The 15,795-nt window shown below is 45.1% G+C and overlaps 1 protein-coding gene across 2 annotated transcripts in view; it reads left to right on the forward strand.

Moving 5' to 3' along the window:
- Positions 1–1,317: 1,317 nt before the first annotated feature.
- The window catches only part of hyi (hydroxypyruvate isomerase), a 40,157-nt gene continuing 25,679 nt past the window's right edge, over positions 1,318–15,795 (forward strand). For both annotated transcript variants that reach the window (XM_083939375.1, XM_083939376.1), the window contains exons 1-4: positions 1,318–1,872; positions 1,947–2,058; positions 9,571–9,685; positions 15,151–15,229. In XM_083939375.1, coding sequence (XP_083795501.1) covers positions 1,674–1,872; positions 1,947–2,058; positions 9,571–9,685; positions 15,151–15,229 — 505 coding nt within the window. In that variant the 5' untranslated portion in view covers positions 1,318–1,673. The remainder of the gene's footprint in view (positions 1,873–1,946; positions 2,059–9,570; positions 9,686–15,150; positions 15,230–15,795) is intronic.

Here is a 15,795-nt window from a genome sequence, read left to right on the forward strand (position 1 = left end):
GGTTGCATTTTAGTAAACCCGGTAACGATCTTAATAACCCTGGAAACTACAGACCCACTGCCTTGATACGATCGTTTGGGTACAGGAGTTTACATCATACTTTTTCAAATCAAGCAACAGATCAACTATTGGTTTATTCGGCAGAGATGATGGCAGTCATTTTTGGGCTTCAGTGGGTGGAGGAAGTCAGACCAGACAGGTTATGGGTGTTGACTCTGCAGCGTGTGCTGTTGAGTTTACATACTATGAAGTCATTTAGGGAAGATTTGATGTATAAAGTTCTTCAGTGTCTGTTCTGGGATCAAGGTATATTCTGCTGGGTATACACACAATTATTACCTCCTCATCCCCAATAATAAATACATTTTAATTAAAAAAAAACATCTTTCAACACCCCCACTAATCACCACTTGGATGCCCACTGAACTAGAAATATGGTGCCCGTTTCCTGGGTCGGTCTTTTGCCCGAACACCCTGGAGACAAATGAGACTTGTAAGCACATTTCACACACACTTTACCACTCCAAATATACTATTATACATATACACACACACACACACACACACACACACACACACACACACACACACACACACACACACACACACACACACACACACACACACACACACACACAACATATATTAGATAAGTCACATAATGTCATCTTAGCTTTCATTTACCACACAAATGCACATTAAATCTCATGTCCCTCTTTTGCAGGTGGAACCATGCGGCCATCGCATAAACTACCAGCACAAATAAGATTTAAAAGGACAAGAAATATATCAACAATCAATAAATATGAAACGATACGTAATTAAGTGTGCAAATATGCAATGTGCAAACTGTATAAATCCAAAAAACATTCAGTCATTTTGGTGTCTCCCCAATATTGACATTGGATCTGCACACTGGCTGAAAAATAGGGTGAGTAAGGCAGGGCATGAGTGGAATTTGGAAGGGATACTGGGAACTAAGGGTGATAAGGTGTGAGAGACAGAGAGGGGTCATAGAGCTTCTTGGTAACATGGTTTGTTTTGTTTCATTATTATTATTATTATTATTATTATTATTATTATTATTATTATTATTATTATTATTATTATTATTACTACTACTACTACTACTACTACTACAACTATGAGATAATTTAATGTAAAATCATAGACCACTAGAGCCGGTCCTACATACTCCGGCTCAGTAGGTGGAGGTGTGCACCTTAGAGTTGGTATTGCAATCCGCCAAAAAACGCAAAGAAGTCGCAGACCGGAATCATGCTGCCAGTCACGTGACAAAAACAAACTCCGCCGGGGGTCTGGTCAGACACAACTTGTTTTGCTCATTTCAAATAGAAACTCTCTTTATTGTAAGTAGCGTGAAGTATATGAACATTAATAACATGTAGAAGAAGCCTGGTAGGAATTAAGACAGTGTTGAAGTTATTTCCTTAGCATTGCTCAGCTATCTTAACTGGAATGATTTAGTGCTTGTCTTCAGTCCCTGTCTTAAACATTTGGACACAGGTGATTGCAGATTAATAGGACGGAACGGATCGACAGTATCGTTTTGGAGGTCTCTCTAAATACAGTTATCTTACCGCAGCTCTTACCGGGATCAAAGTACAGCATAGACGTAACTAACGGTCGTTGCCCTCCGCCATTGAACCGAGATGGCTCCGCTGAAGTTCTGTGCGAATATCTCCTGGCTGTTCACGGAGCTTCCAGACTTGAGTCAGAGGATCTACGCGGCTGGCTCGGTCGGCTTTCAGGCGGTGGAGGCGGCCTGGCTCTATGACTCTGACCTGCAGGAGCTTCAGAGAGCCAGAGAGGCTGCAGGAGTGGAGATGGTCCTCATCAACACCCCGCCCGGTAACTGTTCAGTAAAAGCTTTAACATCCAGCAACAATTGATAATGGTAGTGATACTATGAATGTGTGTTGCAGGTGATGTAAAGAAGGGGGATCTTGGTCTTGCAGCAGTTCCTGGAAGAGAGGCAGAGTTCAGACAGGGTCTGGATCTGGCTGTGAAGTATGCAAGAGCTTTGGACTGCAAAAGGTGAGGCATGGACAAAGTAAAGATCACATTTGTATTGTTTTCACCCCCAAACCTCCTAAAGTTGTCTGCATTTCATCAGCAGGAACAATTAATTCATATCCAGAAAGAATAAATCCTTATATCTACAACATTGAGTGGATAGGAATCTTTTTTTTTTTTTTACAGACTTACAAAATAATGAAGCTTAATTTCAAAGTTTTGAGGAATTTGTTAGATCTCAAATGTTTCCTGTCACCCATAAATAATATCAATTAGTAATAAATGCTATATCCTACCTTGTGGAATCCTTCAATTGACAAGAAATGCAGGATTTAGAACTGTCCCTTTTGTTAATGGAATAAATATTAAGTCATAAATCTTCCAATAAACATACAAGGAATTCTACAGCAAACGGAGAATCACTCTATGGGAAAAATTAGTTTGGAATTCTTATTTCTCTTATATTCATCGGGAAAAACTTATAAAATCATGAATAATATTTATCCCACTAATACATTTGTTACATGGTTTGCAGATGTGGACAACAAATGTGAATTTAGTAAGATTGAAGAAGAATTATGCATTTATTCTTGGAGTGTCAGTATACTTTGGACTTCTGGAAAGAAAGTGAGAGCTTTTTTAATATTAAATCCAATCAATTCATTAAATTGGAAGAAAAATATGTCATTACCTGCTATGAAAACAAAATCAAAAATATACAGTGGATTGTCAATTTACTAATTCTACAAGGAGAATTTTATATCCATAAAACTAAATTCTCCAATTCTCGGCCGAACTTTAAACCCTTCAAAACTTAATCTTGACATTTTTTTGAGTCTATGCAAATTATTAATAATAAGAAATTGATTTCTACCACTGATATATTACAAGATTTTTTGAGGAAATGTAATAGTATAGCCCACTTTTTAATTTAATTTCTTTGTATGTATCTATTTATGCTCTTGGGCCATTTTATTGTGTATTTAAGTACTCTCTTCCTAAGTTTAATTATTATGTCATTATAATTTAAGAATTTAATGCTCATTGAAAAGAGAAATGACATATATATATTTTTCTTTTCTAAGTATGATGCTGAAATGTTCTACAAATGTTTGTCTTATGAGATTTGTGAAAATATGCAAATAAAAAAAACCTAACCTCCACCTGGGGAATGACTGAAACACATGTGCTTGAGCATACAGCACCTTTCAACAACACAACACAGCAATGCAATGTACATTAGGTCTAAAACCCCTCCTGTGTTGTCCTAGCTGTGTGCTTAGGGTCATTGTCCTGTTGGCAGGTGAACCTTGACCCCGTCTGAGGTCCTGAGCTATCTAGAACAGGTTTTCATGAAGGATATCCCTGCCCTAAAAATTCCCCACAGCGTGATGCTGCCAGCACCAGGATTCACAGCTGCGGTGGTACTGCACAAGTGATGAGTGGTGACTGGTTACCTCAGGATATCTTTCTCTCCTTTTTGCCTACAGTGTTCTGGGTCTGAGCTAATCTTGACACATCCTATTTTGGGTCCATTCTCAGGTTAAGACCACCACAAATCACAATTCCCTGGGCTTTTCGTAATCATAAGGTCAAAGATTTGTCTATAGAACCCCCCACGTCTTGTCTTGCACTTTCAAGATGGCCGCACGTGAATCTCCATGAGCGTCTTTTCAGTCTGCATTATGAGCTAAATTTCCTGACCTTTGAAACGTTTGCTTTCGACTAATTCCATCTTCACTGGTTAATCATTTGAAAAAGTTTTTTTTCTTTTGACTTCGACATCAATGTTTGTGTGTCCCTGTGAACCTGAGAGCTGTGTTGTCTGGAGCCTAGTGCTCCTGGTAGGGTCTCCCATGGCAGAGCAGTCTCAGGCGAGGGGCCAGACTAAGAATGGTTCACAAAGACTCAATGGACAATCAAGGAAGAGAAAGAGGAAGAGAGACCCTGCCCGGAGTAAGCCCTGGGCCCCCGTCTAAAGCCAGACCCAGATGGAGGGCTCGCCGGTGAGCGCCTGGTGGCCGGGTTTGCCACGGAGCCCGGCCGGGCACAGCCCGAAAAAGTGACGTGGCACCTCCCTCCTCTCCATCCTGATGGCCCACCACTCGCAGGAGGAACCACTTGGGTCGGGTGCGCTGCTGCACTGGTGGCAGTGAAGGTGAGGGGCCTCGACAAACCAGACATGGGCAGCAGAAGCTGGCTCGGGGACGTGGAATGTCACCTCTCTGTCGGGGAAGGAGCCGGAGCTTGGGCGGGAGGTGGAGCGCTACCAGTTAGATCTGGTGGGGCTTACCTCCTCACACAGTCTCGGTTCTGGAACCGTACTCCTGGATAGGGGTTGGACCCTATTCTTTTCTGGAGTTGCCCAGGGTGTGAGGCGCCGGGCGGGTGTGGGGATACTCACTAACCCCCGGCTGAGCGCCGTTCACCCCGGTGGACGAGAGGGTCTCCTCCTTACGCCTGCGGGTGGTAGGGGGGAAAACTCTTTGACTGTTGTTTGTGCATATGCACCGAACAGCAGTTCAGAGTATTCGGCCTTCTTGGAGACCCTGAATGGAGTCTTGCATTGGGCTACAGAAGGGGACTCCATAGTTCTGCTGGGAGACTTCAACGCGCACGTGGGCAATGATGGAGACACCTGGAGAGGCGTGATAGGGAGGAACGGCCTCCCTGATCTAAATCCGAGTGGTCGTCAGTCATTAGACTTCTGTGCTAGTCACGGATTGTCTATAACTCACACCATGTTCAAACACAAGGATGCTCATAAGTGTACGTGGTACCAGAGCACCCTAGGCCAAAGGTCGATGATCGATTTTGTGATCGTATCCTCTGATCTGAGGCCGTATGTTTTGGACACTCGAGTGAAGACAGGGGCAGAGCTGTCAACTGATCACCATCTGGTAATAAGTTAGGTCAGAGGATGGGGGAAGATTCTGGACAGACCAGGTAAGCCCAAACGAGTAGTGCGGGTGAACTGGGAACGTCTGGAGGAGGCCCCTGTCCGAGAGATCTTCAACGCACACCTCCGGCGGAGTTTTTCTGGCATCCCTGTGGAGGTTGGGGGCATTGAACCGGAGTGGGCAATGTTCAAAGCTTTCATTGCTGAAGCTGCAGAAGTGAGCTGTGGCCTCAAGGTCTTAGGTGCCTCAAGAGGCGGTAACCCTCGAACACCGTGGTGGACAATGGTGGTCAGGGAAGCTGTCCGACTGAAGTAGGAGGCCTTCCGGGATATGTTGTCCCAGAAGACTCCGGAGGCAGTTGCCAGGTACCGACAGGCCAGAAGGGCTGCAGCCTCTGCTGTGTCAGAGGCCAAGCAGCGGGCGTGGGAGGAGATCGGAGAAGCCATGGAGAAGGACTTTTGGGCGGCACCAAGGTGCTTCTGGAAAACCATTCTACATTTCAGGAGGGGAAACCGGTGAACCGTCCAAGCTGTTTACAGTAAGGACGAGACGCTGGTGACCTCAGCTGATGAGGTAGTCGGGCGGTGGAAGGAGCACTTTGAGGAACTTCTAAATCCGACTAACATGTCCTCTTTTGTAGAGGCAGAGCTGGAAGCTGATGGGGAATCATTGTCAATATCCCTGGCGGAAGTCACTGAGGTAGTCAAACAACTCAACAGTGGAAAAGCCCCAGGGATTGATGAGATTCGTCCAGAAATGCTGAGAGCATTGGGTTTGGAGGGGCTGTCTTGGTTGACACATCTCTTCAACATTGCGTGGAAGTCTGGGACAGTGCCAAGGGAGTGGCAGACCGGGGTGGTGGTTCCTCTGTTTCAAAAGGGGGACCAGAGGGTGTGTGCCAATTACAGGGGCATCACCCTTCTCAGCCTCCCTGGTAAAGTCTAATCCAAGGTGCTGGAAAGGAGGGTTCGTCCTATAGTCGAACCTCAGATTGAAGAGGAACAATGTGGATTCCGACCTGGACGTGGAACACCCGGACCAGCTCTTCACTCTCGCAAGGATCCTGGAGGGGGCCTGGGAGTATGCCCATCCAGTCTACATGTATTTTGTGGATCTGGAGAAAGCATATGACCGGGACCCTCGGGAGATACTGTGGGAGGTGCTGCGGGAGTATGGGGTGAGGGGGTCACTTCTGGGGGCCATCCAATCTCTTTACACCCAAAGCGAGAGCTATGTCCGGATCCTCGGCAGTAAGTCGGATTCGTTCCCGGTGGGGGTTGGCCTCCGCCAGGGGTGCGCTTTGTCACCAATCCTGTTCGTGATTTTAATGGACAGGGTATCAAGGCATAATCGTGGTGGGGAGGGGTTGCAGTTCGGTGGGCTGAGGACCTCGTCTCTGCTTTTTGCAGATGACGTGGTCCTGGTGGCATTGTCGGTCAGCACTCACTGGATCGGTTCACAGCCGAGTGTGAAACGGCTGGGATGAGGATCAGCACCTCTAAATCTGAGGCAATGGCTCTCAGCAGAAAACCGGCGGATATCCTACTCCAGGTAGGGAATGAGTCCTTACCCCAAGTGAAGGAGTTCAAGTACCTCGGGATCATGTTCCCGAGTGAGGGGACGATGGAGCGTGAGTTTGGCCAGAGAATCGGAGCAGCGGGGGCGGTGTTGCAGTCGCTCTACCGCACTGTTGTGACAAAAAGAGAGCTGAGCCGGAAGGCAAAGCTCTCGATCTACTGGTCAATCTTCGTTCCTACCCTCATCTATGGTCATGAAAGTTGGGTCATGACCGAAAGAACGAGGTCGCAGGTACAAGCGTCCAAAATGGGTCTATCTCCACACTGGCCTGGGAACGCCTCAGGATCCCCCAATTAGAGCTGGTTAATGTGGCCCGGGAAAGGGAAGTTTGGGGTCCCCTGCTAAAGTGGTTCCCCCCCGCGACCTGACCCCGGATAAGCAGTTGAAGATGAGATGAGATCAATTAAGGAACTTTTACGGCCGATCTAGTCATCCCATTGTTCATCTCATCCTTCTATGATGGCCTCTAACGAAGCTCTTCTTGATGCCATGCAGCATATGAAATCCAAACTGTACTTGCATATTGATCTGAAATTGGATCAGCTACAAACGAGTGTTAATTCACTACAATTATCAATGACTACCCTTGGTGATCATATGACTCTGATTGAACGAAGAGTCAGTGGAAACCAGGACATGATAAGCGATTTGGGTAAGCGAGTCAAAGTCGTATTAGAAGCTATTAGAAGGTCATTAGTCATTTTTACCAGTGCGTTCTCAGTGCTATGATTCATTCTGAATCCTGACTGGAAGTCCTCAAATAACTCATTATTATTCAAAAAGTCAAAGCTGATTGGCAACTAATTTCTCAAGGATCTGCTGATGAAGACATATCAAGGCAGCACTAAGATCTATTAAAACAAGTACAGAGAAGGTCATTAGTCATTTTTATCAGTGCTGTCTCAGTGCTATGATTCACTCTAAAAAGGGACTGGAAGTCAGACTTAGACTTCTCTTTTGTCTCTTTTGGGATGACCCCTGCAAGCAAATTGAGTTTCCAGCAGCTTACAAAAAACGAGGGAGGTATAAAAAAAAAAAACACACAGTATAGTATAACCAATAAACTCTTAGCTAAATAAATACAGAAAGTATAAAAAAAACAATAAACAGTAAGCAATGAACTCAAATATATATGAGGTAAATGTAAGAATACAGGTCAAATAAAATTTACAGAAAGTTAAATCAAATAAGTTAAATGTAGAGGAAATGTATAAGATAAAATATGTATGACTGTATATGACAGAAATGAGCAGCAAGATTAAATTATTGCCCTTAAGTGGTGGATAAAGTTATTGCACAAAAAAGAAAAGAAGATAAGTGTCCAGGTATGTAAGAGTAGATTATTAATTACACAGTAAGTGGCTCCCACTCTTTCCCTTCTGTCCTCTTTATTTCCTCCTCCCCCCGAGTGAGGAGTTGTAGAGTGTGATGGCCTGAGGGACAACGGAGTTCTTGAGCCTGTTGGTCCTACACTTCGGCAGGAGCAGCCTTCCACTGAACAGGCTCCTCTGGTTGCTGATGACGATGTGCTGTGACCGACTCATAATAGTTGGATAACTGAAATTTTGCAATGTCTCCAGTTGGAGAGGTTAAGGTTTTCAAAGAGGGGATCTTTAGAGGCATTCAACCAAACCTGGGACCCACTGCTGGCTTTTATTAGCAATAGTATTACTGTTGCTCCTGACGATGCTGAGGACACTTCTTAATGCTGGAAGGAGAGAGCCCCCCCCCCCCCCCCTTTATATATATTTTTTTTTTCTCCTCCTTAAATTATGTTAATTATTTTTGCTATTAGTTTTTAGTGTGTTTTTATTTTTATTTATTTTTTGTTTTCTTTTATTTTCACCTTAAAGCAGACATACTGTACATGTGCTATACCTTGTCTGCAAAAGCCAATAAAAAAATACGGCATGCACGTGTACCTGAACACCCCATCGTGTGTGACAATTGCTGTCAGGTCCTGGCTGGGTGAAGTGGAACTTAAATCCAACTTTGAGAAGGCCATAGGTCCATGAAAAAGAGAGGTGAGCTCCTCAGCTGTAGGTAAAGGGTATTTATCTGGAATGACAGCTTTGTGTAACCACCAGGTTTGAGATCCAAGGTGCTGCATTTATTGGCTTGATTATGCCCTCTTTTAGCAGGGAGGTGAGCCTTCCAGGAGGGCTGAATAACTGGTGTCGAGGCAGGGTCAACCAGGGGCCTAAGGACGCGCTCACACTGTCCTTCCGTACCGTGCCCAAACAGGTTTTACGGGTAAAACCTAGTTTGACCAGTGTGAGTGCAACCGCTCCGCACCTAGCTGCGGCCAGCTGGCCGTCCACGGCCCGTTTGAGAGAGGTGGGCTTTTGTAATACGTGTTTGCACATGTATGAGCACGAGCATGCGCACGTGTACGAGCATGAGCACGAGGCCTACGGCGGCTCCGATGTCATTTTGTGTGCGCCTGTTCGGACATAGAAAAAAAAAAAAAAAGACGGACCATGCGCAGACATTTAACAACAACAACGATGTTGGCGAAAGGTTCACGTTGGTGTGATGCGGAGGTGGAGTGTTTACTGCAGATTTGGTCGGATGGAAATATTCAAAAACAGTCGGATAAGACGCACAATGCGTGTGACGTGTTACGGCGTGATGACGTATGGACAGGCAAGAAGCATTTGCGCGAGGCCCAGGCAGTGTGAGTACAAACGGGCTGGCCAGCGGGGGGAGAGGGAGGGGGGGGCAAGTACCCTAAAGCCCAGGGCACGGCACGGTGCTGGTGCAGTGCCAGCTACTGCACTTACTTAATTCTAGCTCTTCTGGTTTGTAATTGATGAATGCACTTATTAGAAGTCACTTTTGATAAAAGCGCCAGCTAAATGAAATGTAATGTAATGAACGATCATATTGAATCATGGCACATTCCTAAATAGGAGGCATCAGAAATAAATTTCAAGTGTCAGCGGATGACATATATGGAAAAAACAGGAGGAAACAAGAGTCCACTGATTACAAAAGCAGTTTGTCCTTTTCAAGTTAGCATTTGTGAAAAATGTATTTGTTATGAAATTTCCAGGATCCACCTCATGGCTGGCAGGGTTCCCATGGGCTCACACAGAATGGCGGTTGCCAAAGAGATGGAGGCCATCTTTGTGCAGAACCTAAACTATGCTGCTGATATCCTCTCAAAGGTAGGTGACCCTTTCAGTCCAATATAACAATTGCTCACAGCAGTATGAATGAAGTCAGAGAAATGTTGTGGTATACTGCAAAGAAAAAGTAGAAAATATGCAAGATTTAAGCAAATGGAAGATATTTAAATATAATTCAAGTGATATTTAGAGGAATTTGATATGCTACAAGCAGGGTTTGACACTATTTTTTTTTCTTACCAGCCAATGTGGCTAGTGGTTTTCAAAAGTTTCTAGCCAATCAGCATTCTCACTAGCCACACATTTGTACATATAGTAAATTAAGAAAATAATGCCCTATATAAAGGGCAGCTTCTTATCCATATTTAAAGAAATGGTGCAGGAATGAAGAAGATTAAATAGAGAGCAAGATGAATACTGTCTGTTTAAATAAATATATTTTTAACAACTATTTATAACAACAATAAACACTGAAGTCTAATGCATTACAAATACATACAATTCATAAAACCTAGAACAATTGAATATTTTTAATTGAAAGCCTTAGTAATTACTTTATATACAGGATATCGAAGCAGAAATCACGTACAGATGTATCTCAAAGCATTAGACGATTATGACTTTTTCACCACATATACAGTATTAGATGAGTTACTGAAACTTTGTGTTCTTTTACAGTTTCAAATTTGAAGTTTGTATTACAACTCACAAACAAAACCCCTTTTGCTTTTTCCCCGCCGTGAGAAAATACAATCTGCGCAGTACTTTGTTTTCCTGCATCATACGTTAGCTACTCTCTACCTGCCTTTCACTTGGCGTTGATAATCAGAATCCGAATCAGAAATACTTTAAGAATCCCAGAAGAAATTATTTTTGCTACGAAACTCCAGATATACAAACACAAATATTTTAAAGACAAAAACATATAATAGAAAAGAAAACTTTTAGGAAATATATACAAGATCAAAAATACCAGACCAATGAGCAGTAGAACTGATTGTCTATAGCTGAGTTTAAATCACAGGAGGTGACAGACTCTCCAAGGGATGCATTGTATAATTTAATGACCGATCACCGCTGGCAAGGCAAAGATATCGCTCAGGTGTTAAGCAAGGCCAAGGCGCTATCCCTACCCCCTCACCGTCCTTACGATTGTTCCATTGAGTTGTTGCCCGGGTCAACGTTTCCCACTAGTCGTCTCTATAACCTGTCAGGTCCCGAACGAGAGTCTGTGGAGACATATATTAATGACTCGCTCAAGTCAGGGATCATTCGCCCCTCTTCTTCTCCACTGGGAGCTGTTTTTTTCTTTGTGGCCAAAAAGGATAAATCGCTACGTCCCTGCATAGATTACCGTGGTCTCAATAATATCACAATTAAAAACAAGTACCCCCTCCCGTTGATCAACTCCGCGTTTGAGCCGTTGCATGGCGCGACCATCTTTTCCAAGCTCGACCTCTGCAACGCATATCATCTCGTGAGGGTGAGGGAGGGGGACGAGTGGAAGACAGCCTTCAACACGCCACTTGGACATTTTGAGTATCTAGTTATGCCTTTCGGGTTAACTAATGCCCCAGCTGTTTTTCAGGCCTTAGTTAATGACGTGCTCCGTGATATGCTTAATCTTTCCGTTTTTGTTTACCTTGACGACATCCTGATCTTCTCTAAAGACTTGAACGAGCATGGGGTGCACGTTCGTCAGGTTCTTCAGCGTCTCCAGGAAAATCGTCTCTTTGTCAAGGCCGAGAAATGCGAATTTCACGTCTCCTCCGTGACATTTTTGGGTTACATCGTGGAGAGTGGACAGGTTAGGGCTGATCCTGCTAAATTCACTGCTGGGACCGAATGGCCGACACCCACCTCCAGGAAGCAGCTTCAGCGATTTTTGGGTTTCGCTAATTTCTATCGCCGTTTTATTCGTAACTACAGCCAAGTAGTTTCACCGATGACCAGGCATTATCCGACAATAATGTTCACCCATGTGCATTCAGTTCCAAGAAGTTGTCACCCGCGGAGAGGAACTACGATGTCGGGAACCGCGAGTTACTAGTGGTTAAGCTAGCATTGGAGGAGTGGCGACATTGGCTTGAGGGGGCGGAAGTTCCATTTATGTTCTGGACTGACCACAAGAACTTGGGGTTACGGTTAAGACTGAATTCACGTCAAGCCTGGTGTGCTTTGTTTTTTGGGCATTTTAATTTCACATTGACTTATATCCCTGGCAGTAAGAACATCAAGCCAGATTCCCTCTCTCGGCAGTTTGGACCAGCCGAGGAGGAAGAATCCGGAGTGGACAACGTCGTTCCCGCTTCATGTGTGATGGCAGCATTGACCTGGGAGATTGAGACCATCGTCAGAAGAGCTCAACACGCTAACCCCGACCCTGGTGGTGGTCCACCAGGGCGTATGTTTGTTCCTGCCGGCGTTCGCTCCCAGGTGCTCCAGTGGGGTCACTCTTCTCGTCTCTCCTGTCATCCAGGAATAACCAGGACCTTGTCTCTGCTTCGTCGTCACTTCTGGTGGAAGACTATGGGTACTGATACTCGGGAGTTTGTCCTGGCCTGCACCGTCTGTGCTCGGGGAAAAGACTTCTCATCACCTTCCAGCAGGTCTTCTCCGTCCTCTCCCCGTACCCGGTCGACCATGGTCCCATATCGCCTTGGATTTCGTTACTGGACTTCCCGTATCCCAAGGTAAAGATACTATTGTCACCATTGTTGACCGCTTTTCTAAAATGGTCCATTTTGTCCTGCTACCCAAGCTGCCGTTGGCCATGGAGACGACGCAAATCCTTGTGGACCATGTTTTTCGCCTCCACAAGATACCAGCGGACATCGTCTCAGACCGTGGTCCTCAATTCACCTCCCGTGTCTGGAAGGCTTTCTGCCAGGCCTTAGGGGCTAAGGTCAGTCTATCCTCTGGGTTCCATCCCCAGTCTAATGGTCAAACGGAGAGGGCGAATCAGGACTTGGAGACTGCCCTCTGTTGCATCTGTGCCCGCAATCCTTCATTGTGGTCTTCGCAGCTTTCCTGGGTCGAATACTCCCACAACTCCCTAACCAGCACCGCTACAGGTATGTCCCCCTTCGAGGCTTCGTTGGGCTACTTACCTCCTCTGTTTCCGGCCCAGGAAGCGGCGATAGCTGTCCCATCCGTCCAACACCATCTCCGAAGAGTACATCGGATTTAGAGGGAGACCCGTGGGGCGTTGCTCCGGACGGCGGAGCAGAACCGTAGGATGGCAGATCGCCATCGCATCCCTGCGCCTAAATACAGACCCGGATAAAGGGTGTGGCTTAACTCTCATAACATTCCCCTGAATGTCGCATCGAAGAAGCTTGCTCCTCGTTTCATTGGCCCCTTTGAGATTGAAGCCATTGTCAATCCCAGTGCCGTCCGCCTGAAGCTTCCTGCGTCCCTCAGGATTCATCCGACCTTCCATGTGTCCCAGAAAAAGCCAGTTACCACCAGCACGTTGTGCCCGCCTGCCGTCGCCCCACCACCCCCCCATACCGTTGACGGCCATCCGGCGTTCACGGTTAGCTCTATTTTAGACGTGCGACGTCGTGGTCGGGGGTTCCAGTACCTGGTGGACTGGGAGGGCTACGGTCCTGAGGAGAGGAGTTGGGTCTCCAGATCCCTTATCCTGGATCCATCCCTGATCCGGGATTTCTACCGGGCTCATCCAGGGAGGCCCGGTGCAGCGCCTGGAGGCGAGTTTGTCTCCCTCTGTCTGTATATCCCTGCTTGTGTATGTGTTCCCCTTTGTCTAGGTCCGGTAGGCGTTCCCCCCAAGCTGCAGCCTGTTACACTGATCACCTGTACCACTACAAATACCTTGAGCTGACAGACATGCACGCCGGACCGTTGTAGACCCTTAACTGGTAAAACTATTCCCCCCGGATTGGCATCCCCTTTCTCGTTGTGGGTATCACGCTCCCCGTCGTTATGTATATACTAATCGTGTTTGTTGTTTCTCTCTCTCCGTAGTTTCCCGTGTTCCTGTTTCCTGTCCGTCTCCCTGATTCTTCCGTCGTCTCCTCGTTCCTGTTTTTCCCTCGACCATCTTGTCATTTGTGTTACCTATTTACCCTGTAGTGTTTTTGTGTTAGTTATTATCATTAAACGTTTTTTTGTACTTACTTCGTGTCCGTGTCTGCATTGGGTCCACCATTTTTGTATGTTATTTCTGTACCGTTCGTGACAGATCCAGTCTTACTGCACAAATCTTGCTTGCCAAATCAATTTGTGATTTGAAATCTTAGCTTTAAGTATTGCTTTGTCTGGTGGTCAACACCTAACTATTGTTGGATGCTACAGGCCCCCCTCTGCCACTGCAGAGACATTATCCTCTTTAATGCAGCTGTTATCTGAACTGAAATTCAAAGAAATTGTTCTGGTGGGTGATTTTAATTGGGACTGGTTTTCACCTGTGTCTGGTCCTTTTAAGGCCCAGTGTCTAGCTTTTAACCTTACTCAAATTAATAAAAGGCGTCCCACGCGTCTTAACCCCAAATGCCCTACCAAATCTGCTCTTATTGATCTTTTAGTCACCAACATGCCACATAAATATTCTGCTACAGCAGTTTTTGCCAATGATATGAGTGACCATTGTGTAATCGGTGCTGTTAGGGACATTAAAATCCCTCGCACTAAGCCTAGTATTGTTCTTAAAAGAAGTCTGAAGAACTTTGTTGAACAAGCTTTTCTTCATGATCTTTATCATTTTAACTGGGATCGTATTTTACTAATTGATGATTCAAATCTTGCTTGGGAATATTTTTATGGCAGTTATAGTCATTTTATGGACAAACATGCTCCTCTTCGTCGGTTCAGGGTGAAGGGACGAGAGAGCCCCTGGCTCACTGCTGAACTTACGGGTCTCTTACACAAGAGAAATCAGCTCTGGGCCAATGCAAGGAAGTCGGGGCTTGAGGCGGACTGGCTACTTTTTCGGCAAGCACGTAACAGCTGCACCAGCGCTATTAGGGTAGCTAAACGAGAGTACTCTTTATCACAGACCACAGACAACTTAAATGACTCCAGGAAATTTTGGCATACCATAAATTCTCTTTCCGCCAATACCTGCTCTTCAGAGCTGCCTCCCACTATTGTTGTTGACTCCATTCCTATATCTGACAAATCTGAGATGCTAAACTGTTTTAACAAACATTTTATAGGCTCCAGCTCCTTGTTTGATTCCTCTCGTGATGTTAACCCACCTACTTAGTCCCTAGTCAGCCCTGCCACAGATAGCCAGGATTTCTCTTTCTCCCCCTTCTCTGTTGCAGAGGTTCTTATGGCCTTAAAAGACCTAGACCCTCAAAATTCAGCAGGTCCAGATAACCTCCCCCCTTACTTCTTACGGATTGTTAGCTCCTCCACTCTGCATGTCCAAGTGTCTCATCAAGCAGCGGTCTCATCAGCCAGAATAACTGAAAGCACCTGTGTGGGTGTCCAGGGGCTTTAATGAAGCATGATGCTCTCTGTGTTAATCCTTACAGGAAGGAATCACTGGTTTGATTGAACCAATCAACACAAGGATCACAGACCCCAGGTACTTCCTGGATTCTCCTCATCAAGGTAAGACAGTGTCCCATTAAAAAACACTTACAACTCTGACTGCTGACATGGACCAATACACTCATTTGCTACTGCAGTTGTTTGTCTTCATCTGCTCTTCATTTAGACTGTTGATTAGAGCACAAGGAGCTGTCCACATTCAGATGTGTTTAATTGAAGTTATCCACTATTAGATGGTAAATGAAGGTTAGATTCGCTGGAGTTTATTGGACATTTCGAATTAGTTTAACAGTCGTATTGTTGCATTGTTTTGATGCACCCCAGATTTCAGATTCAGTTGGGTTGGCAGTGGACTAACAATTGTGAATAAACAAAGAAAACTAACCTTGTATGAACAAACTTAAGGTGTAGAACTACAGGGCAGCATTACTATGAAGTATTTCCACTGGTGTCATTTTAAATCAGTCAACCTTTTACTTTTTCAGTGTTTATGAGTTTAAATGAATATGTCCTCGTCATGTCATACTTTTGATATGACATGGTAAGCTGGCCAGTATAAACCACCATTAACAGATATGTCCACTGATGTAATTTCATTTCAAGTTTAACATTCGCATGTGATCCTA

Source organism: Echiichthys vipera (assembly GCF_963691815.1).
Source record: "Echiichthys vipera genome assembly, chromosome: 3".
NCBI classification, from domain to species: Eukaryota; Metazoa; Chordata; class Actinopteri; order Perciformes; family Trachinidae; genus Echiichthys; species Echiichthys vipera.